Source organism: Schistosoma haematobium, chromosome 4, assembly GCF_000699445.3.
Source record: "Schistosoma haematobium chromosome 4, whole genome shotgun sequence".
Taxonomy (NCBI): domain Eukaryota; kingdom Metazoa; phylum Platyhelminthes; class Trematoda; order Strigeidida; family Schistosomatidae; genus Schistosoma; species Schistosoma haematobium.
Window position 1 is genome coordinate 40716606 of NC_067199.1, and position 25285 is coordinate 40741890.

At 32.9% G+C, this 25285-nt stretch overlaps 1 protein-coding gene across 1 annotated transcript in view; it reads left to right on the forward strand.

Annotated features, from left to right (window-relative positions):
• Window positions 1-25285, forward strand: part of MS3_00008080 (uncharacterized protein) — a 45340-nt gene that overhangs the window by 9963 nt on the left and 10092 nt on the right. The window contains exons 6-14 of the mRNA XM_051216419.1: window positions 1633-1696; window positions 2474-2719; window positions 3718-3876; window positions 5863-6483; window positions 7752-7932; window positions 12094-12645; window positions 14911-16026; window positions 17131-17741; window positions 18840-20155. Coding sequence (XP_051067011.1) covers window positions 1633-1696; window positions 2474-2719; window positions 3718-3876; window positions 5863-6483; window positions 7752-7932; window positions 12094-12645; window positions 14911-16026; window positions 17131-17741; window positions 18840-20155 — 4866 coding nt within the window. The remainder of the gene's footprint in view (window positions 1-1632; window positions 1697-2473; window positions 2720-3717; window positions 3877-5862; window positions 6484-7751; window positions 7933-12093; window positions 12646-14910; window positions 16027-17130; window positions 17742-18839; window positions 20156-25285) is intronic.

Sequence of the window (25285 nt, forward strand, 5' to 3'; positions counted from 1 at the left end):
TTTAGTTCGTTACTGACGTATATTACTCCAAACAGCGAATTCGTAGTTCTTTAACTTTGATTAGATTGTTATTTTCTCGTAACGGTGATAACTGTTTAGTCAATAGAAATAATATTTTATGTAAGGTATGGGTAGTTAAAGAACAAGGTTAAATCATTACTGGGTTTTATTTGTTTCTTCTGATATCATATTCACCACTTGACATCCTTATTGGTTCTTCAATATAAAGCTAGCTTTTGAAACCGTTTAAAAGTAGATGTGTCGACTATCGTTTGTTATGTTGAAAAATCATATATATTGATGAAGGTGTTATACGTTGGTAATATTAATCTTCAATGTTTCAAATTTGTGCGACTACTGAAGCTAGAGATCCTGAAGTTTATTATGACTTCTATGAAGAAGAATAGTTGAAATATTTAGGAATTCATTTTAAATAATCGATCCACTGGTTTTTAAGAATATTTAACTTTGTAAAATTGTGTCAAATAATGACTAAAACATGCTTCATATTCCATCTGCACTTGGAGTTTTTTTCATAAGGTTTTGAACATAGTAAGCTGTTGATCATGATGATATTTTTCTAGGCATCTTCTGGATTATTTAGTAGTTAGCTCCGATAGTCATTTTATTTCTATCTTCAATATGGTGGAGATTTGTAGCTTAGGTGGGTATTTTCGGTGTTCTTACCTTCTTTAAGCTGGATGGTTTAATTAAAATGACTTTATGGTTGTTATAGATAGTACCATCGGTATCTATTTAAAGTGGGAGTGAGCCCGCTTATACTTTTGTTGAAGAGTTGCAAACTCTGTAGCTTTAACTCATATACACGTCTATTTAGTCGGCTTTGAGCCAACTTGTTTATGTGAGGATTTGTGATATTACCTGGCTGCCCAAACTAAAGTAAGCGGGGGCATTTTGAACTTGCGACATACTGATTGAAAATCAAGTGTTTTAACCACTGAATCATCCCTTCGCTCAAACAAGTTGAATCAGACAAAATCATCTTATGATATTTATATGGCTTAAACCTTATTCAACCAATATGTCATAAGATGAGTTTGCAAGTTTCTCACTATTTTCATATTTCGTACTTTAGAGTTTTCGTTTTTGATTAGTTTGAAAAAGAGGTTCTCTGATTAGTGGTGAGTCAAAAAGCTGATCGGTAAAACTACCATGAATACTGAAATTCATCAATAGCTTTCAATTTCGTTGTTTACTAAATAGCCATAGAACACTTATTTATTGAAGCAGTGTTACATGTTTCGGATTGTCTCAAATTGTAATGTATCTTGCGGAAGTTGTTTATCATTCTTTTATATGTGCATACACCCTAAATCTTTTCTGGGTTATAATACTACATAAGGTGCAAGAGTGTGGATGGTAAGTGGGATAAACATAATATCAGTTCGTCCTCCATGCTATACAACTTGAAATTATAAAGAAGACTACTTGAGACTTTATCCAGCTGTGAATTTTTCTCGTAGAAAATACTGTCTATATTCACTCTAAGTTTAACCATTATTTTTAATGTGAAGTACCCAACTATGATGATGATATAACTTTCATTGTTATTTTTCAATTTGCCTCCTATTAATTATTTTTGTTTTCTCATAACTCTTCCATTATTTGTAGTCGTGTTTGGTTAACAGATATATTTGATTTGTGGTATATGCACCCTGAATTAGGAAATTTTCGTGTAAGTTAAATAAACAGTTGAATACAAATATTCTTTAAGATTCTATATTACCAATGTATATATATTAGTACAGTTTAAATACTAATCCATATAAAGCTTTTATATGCGGTGCAAAATTTAGGATCTACTTGACGAACATTACATTTGTCATTGTAGTTCAGTCATCTAAATAATCGAAATTTTGGTGTTCGGTTGAGGATTTGTTTTTTATTTAACCTATTAGACTTTAAATAGCCACATGGTATCATTGTTCACCATTCGTTAGGCGGGTCACAAAATTGTGAGATCTCCAGGTATTTTCATTTTGGATCGTCAGAGCGTGCCAACATATTTTATGCTATTATAACCATGCTTTCGTTCCGTTATGCCTTGTCAGAAATTGACTACATCCTCTATTTTTGTCCAATCTTTATATCGACAAATGATAGTGGATATGGAAGTTGCGGAAAAGTATGATAAAAGTATTTACATGTCACTGAAATTACTGTTGTACCATGGCACATTTGATTGAATCATAATGTAAAGTAGAAATTTCAATACCTCACGTTGTATCCCCGTCCTTTATGGACAAATTAGTATCATATCGGTGCGAAAGTGGCGTAGATTGATTGAGTTGGTGCACAACTAGTGAATGTATTAAAGGTCTTGCTGAACAAACTTATGTACAGATAGTTGATTGGTTCATTTAAAATATTCAGAAAAATTATTACTATCATTAACATCATTTGTTTTAACTGTAATATTTTAAGTATATCTTCACCATTTTATAAAATAAAGGAAATTATCCGAATATTATGTTATGTTTCTCGTATTGGTCGTGGACGAATCGATTGGGAACCACATATGGAACGTATATTTACTGGTCTTTCAAGAGCTATCACTTTAAATAAAAAGCCAGTACATGGTGAATTACTAAAAATAGAAGATATAGAATTTTACGCTGAACTAATCATGAATACCATTGGTCCTGATCGTTCAGATTGTCAATCATCAGTATTATATCGACTGGAGCAATTATTAAAAGTTTGTATGCATATCAGTTATTTTCTCATTAAAAAAAATCAGTTTATTGCATAATCTTTTGTTTTGCGTTTCTAATCAAAAAATAGTCATGTGTATAGGATTTATTGGTATTATCCCATATAAATGTATATATTCAATATACATTCAATATAATATAAAGATAATTCAACAAAAAAGAATTAAGATTTGTTCATTGCGATTGATTTTGAATGGAACACCAATATTTTCACTATTCTATGTAACGTGTTATTGTTTGTCCAAAAACTATACGGAAATGGTTGAATTTTAAAAGTTGACATGTATAACAGCGAAATAAACTGTCAAATAGTAGTATGTAGACCACATTGCAGTATGATTCGAAGCTTCTAGCTCATTGGTCAGCAGTCTGAAATATCCGTTTTGATTGTAAGATACGAACGTCTTGAGTTCGGTTGTTTATGAGATTGTAGATGCATACTGTGTTCAGTGGTCTCAAATTTTGACGAATTAACTCTATTGAACGGTTTCATGTTTTTCAGTGTTAATCCAAGTAGTGTAAGTCTGCGATCAAAACCCATTTAAGATCTAATCAGAAAGTCAAAAGTTCACTATACTATGTGATTATTTTCATTTTATGTTTCGATGAATGGTTTTTCGTCACTTGTTTAACCACATATATTGACCTTACCTTTGATTAACTAGTGTATAGTTGTATTTAGTCCTTTTGGTCTCTAAAAAATAGTTTTCATCCAAGTTGATACTCAGTGATTTCTTGTAAATTCTTAATGTTTACTAACAACGATGCTTGACTTACTCAAAACCGATTACACCAGCCCGTAATAGATGAATCGCATTAAATGATGATTATCAGTACGGTGACTTCGTGAATTCGAAAATGATATTCATTTTGAATAATAATAATAACAATAATAATAATAATAATGTTTATGCTATTTTGTTACAACTTACTTCCTCATATCGTTTAAATACTTTTATTTCATATATATATATATGTATAGTCTGTTGAATCATTCTATCATCCATCATCGAGTCAAATTGAGGCAGGGAAATTGTTAAGCTGTTTTATATTGAAATTTCTACGTTGTTTAATTAGTCGTTTACGTGATGAATTATTTCCGCCAGTTGAAGCATTGGATTTGGGCTACACACCGCCTGAGGTAAGTTATATTCTAATTTTTAATCAAAGAGGATTCATTGTTGTTTTCACTCCCGGAAGTATGTATTGGAAAACTTTATTGGTAATATCTTTCTTTTTTAAAATCTCGGATCGTTGAATTTATTCTAGTGGCTTTCTATTATTATAGCTATAGTTTTCATTACCGCATTATTATTTTTAACAAAGTTTTAGCCACTTTTACACCTGGTAATTTACGAATTGAATAACTTTGTAAACAGTAAACGAGAAAATGATGTTGGTGTTTTAGTTACATCTACATTTTGTAGACCTATAACATCAGAAGTACTAAGATCGTACTGTTATTCATATTCTTAAGCAGTTAGTTTTGATTTATTTACAAATCTAAGTTATGCTTCAATTGCGCTCTCAATTTCTACCATTTAAGATGTTGCTTACGAAGTGGTCGAAATGATGTTATGTTATGGTAAATTCCACACTTAATGGGGTGAAGATCTATCTTCTGCTTTAAAAAGTTACACAAACATAACACAACAACTCTGAACTTAATGAGGTGTGAAGCGAGAACGATTTAAACATTGTGTATGACCACGTGCAGTGAGTGAAGGCTGACTTTTTCGAGAAACATCTCACCGTCAACAATAAAACCAACAACATTACACAAAACAACTATCTGTGTAGTTGATAAAAGTCATTGAGCAAGAAACAGCGAAAAAATCTATTAGTCTGTCAAGAGAAGAAGAGCAGAGGGTAATTTTACGGGATGGGGTTTCTAGAGCTATGGTGAAGTTTTTTCGCGAGAGAGCAAACATTCAACTTTTATCATTAGAGAAGGTGTTTTTGGGTGTTTTCGACACTGGAACAATAAGCTCCATCAGTTTCCGACTTGATGCATTTCTTTTCCCATTGGAACATTTTATTTTAGTTTAAATTTTCCATTTAGCGTTAAAATATTTTTAAGACCATTCATCGACTTATCAGTCAAAGTTAAGGGCGTTTTTAAGATCAGTTTAATTTGATGACAGTTTCTTCATTTGTCACATCTGCATTCAAGGTGGGTACCTAAAGTTTTAGTGAAAGGTTGTAATTAATTGATTTTAGCCTTATTGTGTTTACCGAGTCACTCATCCATACCATCCGAGATCTGAGGGTTGTGCATTCAACCCCTAGAGAAGTCGTGGGTGTACACTTCCGTGAGTTCCAAATTAGGAAAAAATAGCTGTTTAATTTACACTGTGTTAATCAATCAGTCAATCCGATATCGGTCAAATAATATGCTCACACTATTAACCATGGTTTGACTTTACTAAGTAGTGTGATCACGTCGCTGGTTGAACGTATGGCTTAAAATTCTAGGGGTAGAAATATATGTGAACAAGTGTACAGTTATCTCTCGATTCGGTTTAGCCAGTAAGATTTTCTTCTCACCCAAGTGATCGGTTGAACTTGGGTATAATTAGCTGGCGTATCAGCATCAGAATCGGACATCGCACACGTAACATTAATTCTGAGATATCAGTCCGTGAGGAAGAAAATTTCAATTATTACTTTCATCTCATATTTTTATTACTATATTTGAAAAGAGTCAAAGCAGTGTCATTTATGTTTTCTTATTGATGCTTATTTCGTCATTATCTTTTTTATGTTAAGCGGATATATCAGCTATTACGGTTTTAGAAGCATATATTAACACTGACACAACATATAATATGGCTTTTTAGTTGAAACTTACTCCAAACAAAGTCTCAAATCTGGTTATGTTTAGCACGTGATTGGGAGTCAAACACCCCATCACTTAATGTTTGCTTTGCAGATTCGAACTCACAGCATCAGATTATTTAGTTTAACCAGCTGAATAGTAATCGTTGGCTACATATGGAATAAAAACAATGGGTCTTAACTTGGTCACACGTATTTGGGTTTCGTCACTGTATTTCATCTTGCTAGTTCACAGTTTCTTGTCATTATGACGTATGTGTATATTTTTTATCTTGTTTTCTCTTTTCAGTTTTATCTGTCTGTGGAACAAGTTGATCAAATTGTTGATTTATTTACACCGATTTGTTTAGATTACTTTTTATATTCAAAATCTGATGCTGTAGTGAATACCACAGTGAAAATTATTCCACTGTTATGTAAACTACGTCCTTGTCGTGTTATGCCATGTTTACTTAATAATCTTGAATCTGGTTTAACTAAACTGGAAATGCCGTTACGTTTCACTCGACCATTGCACGCTTTAACCTATTCAATACAATCATTAATTTACGTTAGATTTCCGTTGTATCCACGTGGACCATCATCGTCGTCCAGTGTGTATTCTGTCAACGAAGATCCTGATAAATTAGAGGACGGTATTGATGATGAATATTATGATAATGATGACATTGATGCAGAAGTTGGTGATAAGGAAATGAAAGAAGGAAATGAAGATGAAACAGTTGATGATGATGACGAAGGTGAAGAAGACGATTCATTAACATCATCTTCATCCTCGTCATCATCAGATGTAGATAATGATAAATGTAACGATACACTTAAATACCATAGACCAAACAATCATAGTTCTAATAAACTTGTGAATGATACTACTGAAAGGCTTACAATGAAAAAGCGAATTTTTCAAAAGGTAGTTAATTGATTTAGATGTTTACCTTATTCGATAATTGTTTCACTAAAATGTTCACTTCCCCTCAAAAACCACAATTGTTATGACGTTTGTAGAAGTCTGGAGGTGTTATCAGTGGCATATTCGTGTGTATTTATTTACCTTTTTTATTGTTATCAGAGAACATAATGTTGTATTTCTCCGTCATCATAGTTTATTAATAACGCATGTGCAATCTCTCCTCATCTTTGTTGCTGTTTGTCTGGTCTTACCGGTCTCCCACATTGTCCAAAGATTCCATGTACGTATAAAAATTGTTGCTCTGGTTGTTAGAAAGAGCATCGGCCTCATGAATTCCGAAGAATCTCGGCTTTCATCATGATACGTCATAATTCTTCCTTCGATTAGGAGGGCAGAGTTTAAATATTTAATTTGTTTAATCTCGTTGGTGTTTTTTAGCAAGACTTTTTCTACGGGATAGGGTTGCTAACCCCATGCCTAACCCTCCTCCTTTACCCGTGCTTGGGACCGGCAATAACTCTAGAAGAGTTACAGGCAGAATTATAGGACTCATAACTTTTTTTAAATAAAAAATTATTATGTGTATGCGAACTAAGTTAAATGCAAATGTGACCAGCCTTTAGACCACTGATACCTTTTCTTGTTAAATATCCATTATTTTTAATTTCGCAGACAATTTACGAAGGTTAGTTTTATAATCATGGCATTTAGTGTAGCTGAAAGTATTCTAACAAGAAAATAATTTATTGACTTTCGATCATTAAGTTCGTGGTTCGAACCCAATCTACCTACTTTAGTTTAGGGTGACTGGGTGGTGGCATTAACCCTTACACTAAAAACGTATTTCATACCCAAGTACTTGGTGAATGTGTTTATTTAAATAAATTGATGTTTTACTCTAGATTGTTTTTTTTAGGTTTTAAACCCTAATAACACCGGTTATTGATTACTATTTCATTAATTTCTTTTTGTCTCATGTTTACGGACAAGTGAGTTCTGTCGGTCAGGTCTGGAACTTGAAGTGTTCTAGACCGATATGAAACTACTACTTCAATAGTTTGACAGCGCGATCATAGATGCTACCTAATTGATTACAGGTACATGCTTTGCTAGAAAGCTCTCAAGTTTCCTACTCATCACTGTTGACTGTCAGCTCTCTTAGACAACAATACTAGGCGTATATGAGAGTACTATTTTCCAAACACAATTGCGATTTCATATTGTTATCACTTTATTTAACTCTGTATGTGTTCTTTTTACTACTTTAGTCCTCATACAAACCGGCTTACACTCATGTTTCACCGTCTGTTCGTCAAAGTCATTTAAAAGCCTTCACTTATTTATCTGGTCGGGCCGAACTGAATCGTGTTCTACAACTTCTTTCACACGGTTTGGATATGAATTACGCAGATCGATTTAATTATTCTGTATCATGTTTAAGTCGGATATGTAAGTACTTTTGTAAAAAGTGTGTAACCATTGTGCACTAATTTTTTGAAGACAAACATTCATTTATCTATGATGGTCGGTGAGACATTTTGTCGATTGTTTAAAGTAAAACTCGTTTATCTGCTTCTGTATACTTAACCTGTTCCTTGGCCTTTTTTACCTTCGTCTGGTTGTTGTCGATTGTTGTCTTCTTGTTTATTTTTTCTTCAATCTTAACCAAATTATATACAGAGATCCACTCATTACTGTAGTGCTTGTTGGGTCCATAACCTCGTGACATTTTGAAGTTATTGTTCCCTTCATCTCTCTCTGATTGCTCGCCACAGAGTTTTCCATTTCTTCTAGTAGATGTTGTAGGTGTCGGAACCTGTTTTTGTGAACTGTTTTAGCTGTACTTATCTTGTTTTCATCTCGAAGGAAGGCTGTATCAAACGTCTCTATTGTTGTCTGTTCAGTTATCTTGTTCCTCTGCTTCAGTTTCTGTTTTACTGCGATTGGGTTGTGGTGTGAATCCATATAAGCTCTTCTCTGTTTGCCAATGTCTTCCATTAACTTTCTGTATATGTTGTTTATGCAGATGTGATCAATCTGGCTTTCCGTAGTGTAATCAGATGAAATCCATGTAGCTTTGTGTAGCGTTTTTGGGAAAATACTGTGTCGCCTATCACTATGTTGTTGGAAGTACGTAGATTTGCCTATCTTTCACCATTCTCTTGTTTCTCCCAGTTGTCGCTTGATGCGTTGTGATACCTAGCGATGTTCGTACTTACCTTGTTGTTCAGATTTTATCCATTTATTCGGAAACTAAATAATCCATGAGTCAAGTAGAGAAAAACACATTATACTTCAAAACACTACAGGTTCTTAAAGCAATATAACCTAGTTAATAGTTTTTCTTCTCTGACTAAAGTAATATAATACATTCAATTAGATTGCTTAAAAATCCGTAAAATCAGTTTAGTTAAAAAAGTCTTAAGGTTTAGTTTTTCAATTAATTAAAAAGCTTTAATAATTTAGCAAATATTGTTAGTCAGTCAGTCATGAAAATAGTGAAATAAATATTTATGATCAGAACGGGTTTTGTGGAAATTGTAGTAATTTCAATAGTTGAGATCATGAATCGATTGAAGCTAGACCACCATGGAAAACCTGAAAGCACTGGACGGCCGTTCCGTTCTTTTGTGAAACTCCTCAGCAATGCGCATCCACGACTCATGATCTCGACTATTGAAATATTTATGAGGTCATCTAAAGACGAGAGAATTAACTAGACGAAATCTTAATAGGTTAATTTAATAATATCAATGGTAGTAAGTACGTAAATGAGACCTTTAGAAATAGAGAATATTCTCAGGTTACTAGTTTTTAATAATAAATACTTTCCAATAGTCACAGGCGTTTGTTGAAACCATCATGCGGGTATTACTAATGTTGGATGTATAACACTAGGTAAAAACGGCGAGTCCATTATTGATTTGATAAATTTTCTTCGAATGAGGTTGTTGGGACATGTGTTGCGTATGTCCAATCGCCGCCTACGTCTGTACGTTGTGATGACTGATGTAGATGTAAGTTTAAAAAAGCTAGGGCTGGCTAATATTTTCTTCTACTTGATCATGTTACTTTACTGATGTGTAGTGTGATAGGTTGGACTAGTGGGCATGTGTGCCTGGTTCTATGTTGCGTACGACTGACTAATTGACAGGAACAGACCATATGGCTCGAAAATAAAAATTCCAATTTTCGGAGGATGAAAATTATAAAATAATGACAAAACTCAAAATGCAAAGGATTATGAAAAGTTAGTTCAAGGATGCTGCTTAGACCGTTTTTAAGCTAACCAAGGGTTACTATTGTTTTGGGAAATCTAACTTCTGATACTACCTAGGTTGATGAAGTTTCACTACATTTTGAACTAGCTTAACATTTGCATCTACTTTAAATATCTCGTAGTCCAGGGAACCCTGTAAATTGTTCCGTAATAATGAAGTAACTGATGTAATTTAACAATAAAGTACGGTGTTCAGTTTCTCATCTTTGAGTAAATCATGTGTGGGTTTTGTACTTCGAGTGACGACTGCATCATAATAAAAGCCAGTTCTGTATAAATTAAAAAAACAGTAATTTTCAAAAGAAATCAATTTTAATAGTTGAATTCATGAGTCAATTGAAGCTAGATCACCATGGAAAACGTGGAAGCACTGGACAGCAGTGGAGTTCAACCAGGTCCATTGTAAGATAGTAACTCACAAACGACAATGGTGTATGTGTCGCTCGATTTCGTGGATTGGTTGAAGTTAGACATTAACACCGTTGGATGCCGGTCATCTCAGTGGTCTAGTGGTTAAGCGTTCGTGCACGAGACTGACAGGTCCTGGGTTCGAGTGTCTCGAGTCGGGATCGTTGGTACATACTGCTGAGGAGTCTCACAATAGGACGAAACGGCCATCCAGGTTTACCATGGTCACTCATGATTTCAACTACTAAATTACTATAATATCCACAATAACCCCGTTCTTTGATTAAAATCAATTTTAACTAATCAACACATATCTTTACATATTTTTGTCATTATTGTTTTTTTAATTATGTAAAGAATATCAATAAAAGTTGGCTTGTAATCTTTTAATTATAAATAAAATCTTTACTAATCTATTGGAATTTAACACGATTAAAACAACATTTTAATTGTAACTCTATATTTATTAACTGATTTGTTGGTTTAATGATTATAACATTTTAAGAATGATGGATTCTGACTTCCATACTCTACCTATTTCAATTTATCTATTCAACGTAATATAATCATCAGTAAAGTTCATGGTCAAGTACAATAATCTCAACTTGTTCTTATTAAGCGATTCATCTAAGAAGAATTTCTTTTCAACAATATCATTTGTGAAAACTGTATAATGATTTTACATATGTCGATTGCTTTTAAATTAATGTAGACATAAGTCATGTATGCTTAGTGATGTGTGAGCGAGAATGATAATAATTGGTTGTCTGCTTAGTCGGACATGTAGATAGTCTGACAGGTGTCAGATGAGTTATATATTCCCCTATGCTTATAATTATTATCGATTGTTCATTGTTGTTGGATTGTGTCGGGTTTTGGTGTAGAGATTTAGTTACGTTCTAGTCAGGTCAATCATGTGTTCTTGACCTGAGTTGTGTTGAAGTCCTGTAGCATAGACACTGGGAAGGAATCTAGTGTAGATATTCGTCTAAGGCAAATTAACGTCCCATACGTGTAAACGTGTAAACTCACCCATTATAACACTAGACGAAGTCAAACCCGAGCGTTATAACACTTAAATTATAGTTAAATATCATTAGTAAGTGTGTAGTTTGTTTTTCTATTTAACTATATTAGTTTTTTTGTTTACCCGTAGTATTAATTAAGTAATGTAACATACATTCATATATTGAATAGTGTGTCATGTTTTCTTTCTTATGTAAATTATTGATACTAAAAAAATGATGTTTTTGATGACGTTACATTTTCTTAGATGAAGTAGCTCAATGGATAAGCTTTAATTATTGTTTTTTTGGATTGATCACTCAGTGGTTAAGCCGATCAAATTTTACTCACCAAGTCACCCAATTTCAGGGACTTCGGTTTAAATGACCGGGCAGTATTACCTATTATGTGAAGTGAAACTAAGTACATAAGTGAGCTACTCAAACTCTGAAGTAGATGGAGTGGGATTTGAACGTGCGATTTCATTCACCTTAATGTGTAACCTCACTGTCACAATGTATAACAGGTTTATTATCAGTATTTTTATCATCCTGTAAAAATAAGTATATATATTTGCGATTGTACAGCTTTGAAAATGAATTCGCCGAAAAGAGAACTCTTTGCTGATTTAACCTTTTTTCTTTAATGTCTTAATGGGTGCATTCCGTTTAATAATATGTTTTCATCATGGGTTAAACCCTTAACAAAAAAGTCTCTGACTTATAACTATTTAATAAGAAACAATATCAAATCAGTTCACATTTCACAGACAGTACAAAAATGTTTTAAATCGATAAGTGTGAAAAAGTAAACAAAATTATGAGTATGCACAAATCTGTATCAATAGAATTGTTAAACAAACGCAGTTTACATTGGCTTTTGATATTTTTCTTATTGTCTTTTTTTTTGTTTATTAGTCCTTTCAACGCCTATATGGGATTTCTCAACTATGCAATTTACTAATAACAACAATATCAATCCAAATCATATAACCACTGAAAGGATAATCTCGGAATCAAATGACGTAGAAGATACTGTCTTCATGATATATGAACGTATTTTGAGTTATTTATCCATATTAAATGATGATAGTACAAATTCTGTAAATTTACAAAGTATTTCACATTTATCGAATAAAATGTATCGACCACAAACTGGACCTCCTAATGGTCATCCACGTTCATATATAGATACATGTCAAATGAGTAGATTAACTGGTCTGTGTGTTGCATTGGGTTTATCTACATCATCTAATTCACAATTACGTTGTCGATTAATTAGATTGCTAGTAGATAGAATATTTTCTTGTCAATGGTCACCAGATACATCACGATTAATTGGTTATCAAGCATATTGGCTAACGATTGATTCATCTTATAATGACAATAATAACAACATAAATCCATCAATTTATGCTTTGAAGTTAATATGGTCTAAATTTATGGCCATTGTAAATGAAATTGAAAATGGTATGTTTAACACTTTACTATATTCAGTTATATACATTTAGGTATTTTTTAAGTAGATTACCTATTCAAATTTAACACTAAAAAGCTTTTTTTCACTAGCCCATGACAAGTTTATTGACCAGTAGTAATTGATCGAATCTTCTGGAAATTTTTTGTTTACCCAACCAGTCGATTGACATGGCGTTGGTTTGCACTTTGGTGGTTGAAGGTTATGATTTCGATAGGATTATTTTTCATATAACTTAATGACGAAATACAAGTTTATATACCTGGCTTGAAGTCATATGTGGCTAATAGCAGTCATTAGCTGTGTTAACGGGAGTATTATAGAATCAAGAGGTTATCAATCATGAGGAAGTGATCTTCAGTAATTATTAACAAGCTATATTTCAAACTGATAGAAACACATCTGTTTTGTCAATTCTGTAAGTCTTATTCTCCAGTATGGAAGTCTTGGTACTCATGCCCATATTCATATCCATCTGGATGAATTCACACTTACCTACTATGTTACACTGATATTAGACAATTTATTTATTTCTATTTTTTAAAACTTGCTTAATATTGGTAAATTATTATTACATAAAAACAGCTTACTGTATCTGCATAATATTTGTAACATAAAAGTTGATATATTTATGTACATGTTTACATACGGCTCATACACAGCGTCATATATGGTCCAGTTTATGACTTTTAAGTCTCACAATGAGTGTGTCTTGTACTGTTTCGCTAATGAGTCGGAATACAATACTTCATTGCCAACTCACAATTCAGCACAACCATTGTTTAACATCGTCCCTATTTGAATTATCTACTCGTAACCTGGTTGTTGACTTCAAACATCTCGGAGCTTCCCACTAAAAATTTCAACAGAAGTCGATCTGTTTCATTCCGGACATCAATGAGTACTGGATTCCAAGTTAATTGCTTTATGTTAATAGTTAAATTTTAACCGCTTACAATTTATTTGTTTTTCATAAAACTAAATTTCTCAAATTTGAGATCACCATTATTGAATTTCTTACTATCATCACTTTTTGTTAATCATAACAAAACAAACTATACATAATGTATTTCATTTTCCTTTATTGTTTATATTATGCTAACACTACTTCCGTGTTTTACTGTGTATACACTTAAAGCATTTCATGTTGTTTAATCTCCGGTTGTTTTTTGTTGAATGCAAACTAATAAATTAAGTGTAATGCAGAATAGTTCCTTGAATTACGATAATAACGACAACAAAACATCAAATTCTAGGACACATGTGTATCATCAGCTGATTAAGAGTTAAAAACTACAACATTCAAATTGTATTTTTAATATTTATTAAGTGCTGTTAATTCGTGTAAATTTATAACTGTGAAAAGTAAGTTAAGTAATTAGCATACATCGATTAAATGTGTTTCCAATTATTCTGATATAATAAATGGCTATTTCTTTGGTACACTATCATAATGCGTTAATACGATAATGAGATTAGTCACGTTATATCAGATTCAGGGTTAATGACCCAGAATAGGGAACCAGATTAACACTAGATATTACTTTATTCGACACAATTACACGAAGTCGCATTCACTGAGTTTGGAGTAGAAATATGTGAGAGGAGAACTAACTCTCTGCCGTACCAGGGTATTTGGCGTCTGCATAAACTATTGACTTTTATCTCCATCTTCAAGTGATAATCTGCCTATCTTTTTAAACAATATTCAAATATATAATTACATACTCTGGGTTACTAACGTAACACGCTACAAACTGATTCAAGTATAAGTTTTGATGAATTGTCTAGATTTAAGCTGTTGCATTATATTTAACCACTAGTTACGTTAGTTTGTAGTACTACTTGAAGTACACGTAGGTTATAAAGATCTTCAATACAATGCCCAAAATGTGTGCATTCGGTTTTCTTGCTGCCTTAAGTACACTCTTCCTAGGAATCTTGAACTGTAGAGCTCAACGTTTTTTACCAGTTCCCCTAGCTGAGATATTCGTGATTCAAGCGATCTTTAAACATCGAATTTAATCTTAAAAAAGAAATATAAGTTTAATCTCGATTACCAAAGAAATGATTCTAACCAGTTGATTTTCACTAACGTTTTTGTATACTAACGTTTCTGATTTCGGGTTCTTTTTTAAAAATTCCTTCACTTCTTATATTGGGATCGAACCAATTTACATTTCTCTTTATACATAATTCTATACACTTCATAACCTCGTAAATTTAATTGATGTTTTTCACTTGGTTTTTCCCTTTAGATGGATCTTACATTTATCACTATCGCGCAGAGCCTAGGCTTCTTTCTTTATTATATATTCTACCAGGGTTTATTTGTGCATTACCACCGGAAAGTTTAATTGATCCAACTATCTATAAAGAGTTTATTGAACCATTAATTATCCTACTTGGTAAATTATGTTATTTATCAACAGGATGTCTTGTCAAACCAGATTGGAGTCATTTTACATCTCTGAATAATATGAATCTAGAATATAACAAACTTGTAAATGCATGTCCTGCCTTGTCTGAAGCATCAGCAAGTTTTCTTGCTATGCTACTGCATCGTTTAACAAGTTACAGTATTGATTTTCGTCGTTTCAATTTACTAGACAATATTGTCGGTGTAGATGAACAACAACAACTAAATAAAGTTGATGCGTATATTTCATCTCCTTGGTGGAGCCCGTTTGTCAATTTGAAATCCATTGTTAATTATTGTTACAATCATAAGAATCAGAAACAGTACAGTTTTTGGTTTAAACCGACAAAAATGACAACTTCTTTAGCTCGAAAACTAGTTAAATCATTTTTACATCCCGTCATGAAAGAATTAGAGAAAATTCATGAGAATTTAACCTCTTTATTACATACTACCACTACTAATGATCATAATACTGTTAACGGAATAAACTACATTGAACAACGGAACCGGTTCACGTCATTAACAATCTGGATGAATCACTTAATGAATGGTTTATCTGATGCTTTAGCACCTCGTACAAAAAACCTTAGTGTGAACGAAATACGTATTGGACAACATTTTATGCCATGGCATGGTCTATCTAACCTAATTGATCCTCATGAAGTTTACAACGTAATTTCAATCGACGATTTGCAATCATCTTCTGTATCCGATTGGGATATCTCTTATTTTTATATGAGTAGTAAAAATGATATGGGTGAAGAGTTACGTGATGCAGCACTTAAAATCGGTTTAAAACTATTGGATGTGATTTCACAATTGATGAAAGAAACTGATGATAATTTGATATCGTGCCATGACAGAACTCGTGGTGATGAGATTGTCGATAATGTTTGCGATAATTTGACTGGTAGTTTTGGTGATATAGGTGTTTCAGAGAAATTAAATGACTGTAAGTATTTCGATTGTCTTCACTTTTTATGTTATACTGAATTCTCCTGATTTGTATAAACATAATTCATGCTAGTTCATTTTAGTGACGACTACGTGAAGACAAAAAAAATAATGTCTTACCGAATATTAGAACTATCATTCCAATTCGTCACCTGTGGCCGAAAACGAGGATAGAATGAGAATAATTATTGAATCATCAGCTAGGTAGTGAACGTAGGTTCAAGGAATCAGATTCATTAACATAGTTTATGACATTCTAGGCTTTGTAATTTAAGCTATGAATTGCGTACCACTGGCAAACTAAGTAATTTTCAGGCTTAGTCTAACGCCTATGGACCAGGTCTTCCGTCAGTTAATGGGACATGAGCTCGTGTGCATGTGTATTTTTCGGAGAAATACTTGATTTTTGATCCTATCGAATAAAATGTTTTCTGATAGTGTTTCGCGATAAAAGTGCCAACGAGCATTCATTTTGCATTAATAACAAATGTTTACTTGAATACCCGCGGTCATATCTAAGTTTGTGACGAGTTATCTTTTGAAGTGAATGCATCAAGTCTCGTTTATAAATAAGGTTTACCATACCCATTTTTCAACTCATCGTTATTATAAACTTTACAGACTTTTCCTTGCAAAGGTCTTTTCATCAAAATGAAGTGCATTGACGTTATCCTACTACCTTAAAAAAAGTAAGAAAAGATAAGGTCCTATAAATATCTTAAGTGACTACGTTGAAATGTTTGTGATGTATTTATCATCTCTCAAATGCCGAACTGTTGCTTAATAACCGGGTTGTGTCACAGTCTATTTTAGGGCATAAATACATTGACCATATTGGTTGATCACATATATCGGTAGAAGATATGATCGCGATACTAATTTCAGAGATTCATTCATCCGTAGTGACCTAAAATCGAATTGATATAAAATTAACTCATTCTAAAATGTCAAAATTATTCGTTTCACTTTAGCTCTATTAGAACATACTTCTAGAAACTTAGAATGACATTTTAATGTACGGTAAATTTTACTATCTAAAATCACTTTGTAGATGTTATTAAGACGTTTTACTGTGTATTTATACTCATTGTTGTTTTCTAAGGTAATTCTACTATTAAATCAATCTGGTTATTATTCAATAATGTTCAAGTCTACAATCTAATGGAATTCACTCACCAAGCTCTATTTAATTTACCTATGGAAGAGCATAGACCATATCTTTTACAAATTATACGTGGTCCACGAGGTCTATTATCTATTGATTTAGGCGCTCGTAATTGTTTGCATTTACCAGATCAAGAACTTTCACGTCCAAATGATTCTGAGAAATTATGTATACCTAGTATAAATTCTTTAACAGGAACTTTTTGTTCTACAGCATCATCATCTTCATTGTTAAATCAAAGTGAATTTAATGAAAATTTACAAATGTATTCTGGTTGTACCATTATCACTTATATCGCACGTATCCATCATCGTTTTTCCATATTAATGTTAAATCATTTACGAAAACACTTGATGCTTACAGTGAGAAATTCCACTGGTAAATTAATATCACGTTCTATCGCCTGTTCTACCATAATACAACCATCGCTAGAAATTATGAAATTTACAGATATTTTAAGTGTTTTGGCAACATCTCCACGTCGATCAGATATTCGACAACTGGCTAATTTTTTCCTCAATGCACAATTAATTAAATTTGTTCCTTCGGTAATTAATTAAATGTTTTTCTTAATAAATTTCAGTGCTCTTATATTTAAATATTAAGTTGTGTGTAACGTTATATTATTCTTTTGTAGAATTATTTGTGTTTTGGATATTGTTGAGTTCTCCATATTAGATGGTTTGATTGGGGATCTATCTGAGCTGCGAATCCTCTCCATCTTTTTCGTCATTAATATGATTTTAAGATACTAGTGAGATTCATTCATTCATTCATTCCACGAAGAGGTTTGTTTTACCAATATAGCCATTTAAACTTAACATACATCATAACAAAAATGTTCGTCAGTCCACATCCCTATACCATTTTGGGGCTCACGGTTTAGATGCTGGTACATACTTGACACATTTACATCACCACTACTTACCACGAGTAATATCAGATATGGTCTCCAGCTATTGATCGTAACTATCACATCCACACCAATTACGTAGTCCAAATCTGCCAATACAGCCTAGACTATGTTTTGGTTTAAATGTTTCTAACTCCCTTACAGTTTAGTTCTCCATCAGCCAGTATTGTGCGCCTAGATAGGAGGTATTCGGTCACGTATATATTCAAGCCATCTTGGCCAATGAACATTTATCATCTTCACATCATACCCTTCGCTAACCTTAAAAACGCTCGCTCGGTTGTTTCACCATACACGGACAATGCTTCGAAGATATCTATGGTTAAATACAAGTCACCGATAGATGTTATATACTTCCAGAGAGAACAAAGTAGAACCTGGCTGTTTACCACACTCTACCTTTAATAAAACGATGAATATGTTTTGTAAACCATGGGGGATGTTTGTACGTGTGTCAAATCATCATGCTTCAAACACATTATTTAAGGTATATCTCCCATTAAAACTGAAATGCTGGAGTTTTGTCACCTGAAATTTCGAACTAGGTACCACTATCGGTCGAACTCTAAATCTCTTACGATTATATAATGACTTACATTTTGCAAATTTAGTCATTTCACAGTATTAGAGTACAATCATCATCCAAGATTATTTTATTAACATTAAGATTTCAACATTTCTGCTTGTTTTACTATTTTTTTTCTAATACTCGACTCTTTTTTTAATTTTGTAGATTGGTACAAGAGTAGTAGAATTCTTGGTTAATCGCTTAAATAATATAGCCACAGATATAAAATTTCTAATGTCCTCGCCTGATTCACCATCGCCTTCTCTATCATTATGTTCCTCAACATCTTCACTTGCATCGTCTTCTGTCTTATCTTTATCTTCCATTGGTTCATTAGAAGGAAAACAAAAACTTATACACCATCGACGTATGTCTACAATTATCGCATTGAAACAGATATATGCACGTCACCATTGGAATCGAGAATATGATGAATTATTTCGACTAAATCCACTTTTATTTGTACAATTTTGTACTAGCCTTATAAAACAACTAATTAATTATCAAGAAGAAAAATCTATTTGGTTTAAAAATTTTGAAAAAAGCAATAATCATAATGGTGATTTAGTGAACAAACCTTATCACCATCATCAGCAACATCAACAACATCAATTAAAACAATTACAGACAAATTGTGATCATTTAGAACATTTAATAAAACAAATTCTTCATTCATTTAAAGAATTGCCTATAGATTGTAATATATATCTTTCATTTCATTGTGAAAATGGTCAAATTCCATCTACTAGTTGGTTGAACAAAGTTTATTCTGAAATTAGTAGTTGTTTAAATGCATTTCAATATCCATTCGATATGAAAACATTGAATAATTCAAATAACATTATGAATATATTATTTCATAACCGTGGTACAGCTGCAGCATTGTTCAATCGTAATATTTCTGATTATATTATTCGTATACACTCAAATGATTCACTAGTGAATGGTTCAACAAATTCAGAAAGTACAACAACTGATAAAAATGCTAATAACCATAACGATGGTTCCAGTACAAGTTGGTCATTAACTGTAGCATTGTTAGAGATATTACGTTATCCTGTCAGTCCACCATTTGTACCTGTATGGAGATTAGATAACTGTTCTATACACCCACCTATTTTGAGTCCTCCATCTTTGAAATTTATTCAAATTGCTTTAAAATTAATGATTGGTGAACAGACTGAAGTTGCATTTACTGCATGTAGGTGTATTTCGGAGTTGATTTTCAGTCTAATAGGTTTGTATCGTATCCCATCACGTAAATGTATTTATCCCATACAAATCTGTCAAGAAAAAATGATCACCAACACCACTGATTTGTCAATTTTGCCAAATCATCATCCTAATGTTAATTCACCGATGATAGCTGGGCCTCGTCCGGATAACTTATGGTTATTCTTTAATGAAAATGCTAAAATTTTACAATCAGATAAAGCATATGCATCCCATCATCACGTTGTGTCGATAAATTGTGGTTTCGTGTAAGTAGATATCGATCAAATCATGCTTATGCTTAATTGATCTTATCAAGTCCTTTTTTCTAAAATTATTTTATTCCAAGTTCTATAAAACTGGGGACATATGTAACATAAAGTGCTTCGTATCTATGGTTTTCATTTTTAGTTTACCACTATCGTTCCTTCGTATGCAGTTTGTAACTAGCACTTCTGATATGTTAAAATACTCATATCTTCGATTTTTCTACATACTAGATACAACCTCCACATATAGTTTTCCTCTTTCCCGCTAATTCGAAAGGCCAAATAAGATTAATTAAATTGAGATGTGTTGAAAAGTCCAGATTTACAGTAGGAAAATGTCAGAATTAGATGTGCTAGAAACTTTTTTCATCATTTCAAATATTCCCAACTGTTGTATGTTATGATTATCGATCAAATCAACACGCTTTAGGTTGCTTAACATTTTATTGTACTATTCCGTTCCATACAACAAAGTTTAAATTCGATTTCACCAAGATCACAGGTTGGCATTCTTCTCTATGTTCAACGTATCTCGCCGTAATTAAAGTAAGTCCAGAAATAAATCTGTATTACAATAATTTAATTTGAAAAGGATGGAAGAAACTTACATTGAATTAATAATATTTCTCCCAGTGGTTTTGTTATTCGGGTTTTCGAAAGAAATGCCACTAAGGTTTCATCCTGTAGAAACTGAACATCACGTGATTCATTATTTATTTTTGCCTTTTATATGCTTACCCATATATATGTATATAGTCATATGTTTATGCTGCATCATATAATCATCTGATTTTCATGAAGAACGACTAACAAATACTTTTTAAAATGATTTACTTTGGTGTTTTTTTAATTGTGGCATACAATTTTTATCCGACTGTTCATGCAACATTTTCACTAGACGATTGCATTTTAACCTTTTTTAAATTATCAGTATAGGGTTGTGAAGATTATTAAGTTATTGATTGAGATCATGAATGGACCAATGTTAGACCACCATTAAAAACCTGAGAGCACTGGACGGGCGTTTCGTCTCATCGTGGGACTCCTCAGCAGTGTGCATCCACGACCCTCGAGCAGGAATCGAACCCAGGGCCTTCAGTCTCGCGCGCGATCGCTTAACCTACTAGACCACTGAGCCGGCATCCAGTGGTGTTAGTGTCTAACTTCAAGCATCTTCCATTGTACTGAGGTAGTACTTGTCTCTACCCGACACAGATTAACCCCACTGGTCACCGCTTCTCACTAGAACTCCAAGGATTCCCTCACGACGGTAGTCACTAGTGATCACACGGTAATTGTCAGTATAGGGTTGGGAAGATTACTAAGTTATTGATTGAGATCTTGAACCGATTTATGCTGAAGAGTCCCACAATGGGACGAAACGGCCGTCCAGGTTTTCAATGGTGGTCTTATATCAATCGGTTCAAGATCCCAATCAATAATTTCTCAAATTAATCATAATAATTACTTGTCGGTATTTTTCAGTGATTACTTTAGGGAAAATAAGCATTCAACTTGTGCTTTAAATATCGACGCGCTGAACATTATTGCTATTTTCTTTTATCGAACATTGCAATGTTTCTGTAGTATAATTTATTTTATTTTATTTTATTTGAACACATATATATTAGTACAGGAGTGCGCCAAATATATATGCGCCACACAATTTCAGTTCATTAATTGCGTGTGGGCTGCGATACTGCCCGGGTGCCCAGACCGAAGCAGGTGGTTATCTTAGGGGCCACACCCCGAGCCTTTGACCTAAAGGTCTAACCCACAAGGCAGTGGAGCATCGTAAGGAGATGCAGTCCCATGGTAGCCGGTGACCGAGAATTGGTTCATACGCCATTTGTTCCCGCAGGATACTGGTACCCATGTGCACCATAGATTTGGAATCCGGTTAAAGCGCCGGACATTCGCTTTTCGTCCTCTCATTTTCATAAACAACACCCCCGCCACGAGAAGGCAGTGAGTAGGACTTCCCTGGCAGAGGCTGTATACGCGCGGCCGTGTGAGAGTATTTCGAGAGGGAGGGCGAACCCACCCCGCTCTCGGCCATACCAGGGCGTTTGGGGGCTCTATAGTATAAACCCGCGTTATGTATTATATTTCAGACTAGGATAAATTATCAGTCATATTTCGACCAGAACTATGTATCAGATAACATGCGTTGATAGATAATTTTAAAAAGTTATGTCGCGCTACTCGATTAGCTCGATTGTAACGCCTCTGCATCCAACAAGAGAAATCAATTATTGGAAGAATGTAAATGTATCTTACAGTATGACTCGTTGAGCTGAAGCTCTTTTCAGATTGTATTCAATCATTTACATAAAATCATAATAGGTCTGTTCATGTTTTCTAGTATGTGATATACAAAATCGTTTATGGTGAACATTTATCGTCGTATCATCTTTCCACACCTTTCCATTTGATATATTGTCTATGTAATTTCATAAAGATGTTTAACCATCGATGGGACTATTATTAATAATCTTAATATACCTATTGAACCATTATACAATTAATTTAGCATAAGGACTATCGTCATCTAGTTCATTTTTGAATCTGTATAGTATATAATTGTTAAAATAATAAACAGAGGGAGTATAAATGTTACTAACCGGATAGTTGAAATTATTAGCATGTTATTTAAGTGATAATCAAAATTATAAAGATCTTTTTGTAGTAATAATAATAAGATAAATAACAAACATTTACATGAACATAAATGCAAAATGTAGTAGACCTTAGGCCATCGTAAAGACATATCGTTATTGTACTGTGTTCTTTAGACTTTGAATGACTTAACCTTCTTCATTATAAAGTAGGTTTAGACATTGATCTTATAGATAGTGTTGAAGTATGAATTTGAGGTTAAACGTCATAATTCTTTTATCAGAGATCACTTAAGATTTTCTGGAAAACTGTGTGGCTAAATAATTCTCCGAATATTTGTCCACTTCTGTTAGACTTTCATGAAACATCATTTACACTCGCTAAAGTTAACTAATCTACATGAATACGGATTTTCCTCCTATTCTAACATGTCTATATATTTTGTACAAAAAATACCACTTCACATTTCTCTTTATCGTGTGCTCTTTTAGTCGTTCAGTCTCCTAAATGGTAAGTGTCTGCAGAATGATTTCTACTGACTCTGTTGTTGTTGCCGTACCCAGCATTTTTTTCTAATAAACTAGTATGTTTGTTATGAATTTCGCATATATATATATATGCATTTTAACCTGTAATTAGTCTTATTGGTAGAAATTATAGTATATCTAACTATTAACAAACATTTTGGTTCAACTGTGCTTAGTATGTGAGTTGATAAATATTCGGTATTCATATCTATCATTGAACTTTGTACATTTGATAGGTTGTATGATAATAAAAATACATATATGAACATATGTCAGGTTTTAGTGACACACATTTTCTAACATCAGGGAGTTCTTGAGCTCATGCGATCATTCCCTATTATCATCATCTATAGTAGATATTCTTAACGTGTCAGTCAATAGATCTCAGTGTTCAAAGCTTACGTGCTTCATGTAAGTCCCGGAAATTTTAGGTTTAATATCAGAATGAACCGTTATACCATATTTTGAAACATCCTCAAGTTAGAATGTAACATCTTTTGCTTGGTTCTTGCACAACATTTAACTCCAACTTTGTATGAATAATTTACGATATTAACATCAATATAAACAGGAGTTTTAGTTAACATTAAACATTATCCACTAGACCAATGATCACTATCTAACCTGAAGTTATTTGACCAGCTTTAAATACATAAAATGTATTGCTAGTATTATTAAACAAATATCACTTCTTGTACATTCTTTCTTCATCATATATGTATGTAATTTAACAATTGAATTGATGAGTCAATTAAAGCTAGACCACCATGGAAAACCTGGAAGCACTGGACGGTCTTTTCGTTCTGTTGTGGGACTTCTCAACAGTGTTCATCCACGATCCCGCCCCGCGAGATTCGGATCCAGGACCTATCAGTCTCGCGTGCGAACGCTTAACCTTTAGACCACTGAGGCGACATCCAATGGTGTTAATGTCTAACTTCAACTAATCCACGAAATTGGGCGACACACACACCATTGTCATCTGTGAGTTACTATCTTACAACAGACTCGGTTGAATTCCACTGGTCAAGGCTTCTCACTAGAACTAAGAAAAAAATTCTTGGAGACTGTCACTAGTGTATATGTATGCATAGCTAAATTTAACTAGGTTTTACCAGCTTCCTTAATTCACTAGCTGTTTACTCATATGCACACATTGTTGAGAATTTATGTCTATTATTTCAATGTTTTCACTATATCCTCTAATCCATTATAATAGTTTATTGTTATCCTAAACTTTACTTTTATCACGTAAAAACATGTTTTTGGCGAGACTATAATTTATGGATGGAACCAATCAGGTGTAGGATAACAAGTCTCGGATTTTGGCACAAAATTCATTCATTCGTTTGGCTAAATAAAATTTCGGCATCATAACTGATGTCAGTTCGTGATGAAAACCATAAATCTAATTCCTAACGTTAACCATTAGTTGTAAATCATAATTCGAATTCCTCACACTAATTTATAACCTTCATTAAGTCTTAGTTATTAGGTGGACACTCTCAAGGTCACCTTAGTGTCGCTCAACCGTCGTCCATAAATTATAGTCTCATCATTTTTTTAAAAAAAACAGGAAAAAAATTCATAGCATATTTAATTTCTATATTAATTATAACAAACAATTAAAGCACAGTATTTATTTGTTTTATTCACTTATTTTCTCTGAGGTGTACTTTTCTAATTATCCCAATGAATAATGTAAAAAAGAATTTCATGTTTTATTATTATTACTTATCGAATTCTCTATGCACATGCCTAAATTTCACTTATGAGCAACCATACTACTAACTTACACTAGTTAGGATAAATACAGTTAACTATCTGGTAAATTTAAGGTATCATGATTTTCAACTGATTGATTTCATCCATATAGTTCCAAAAAGAAATTAATACTGTCAAAGTATGTAAATATTGAAATGATTCATTGATAGTTTTGTTTTATTTCATATTATTTGATATTATTGCATCAACTCAATTCAAT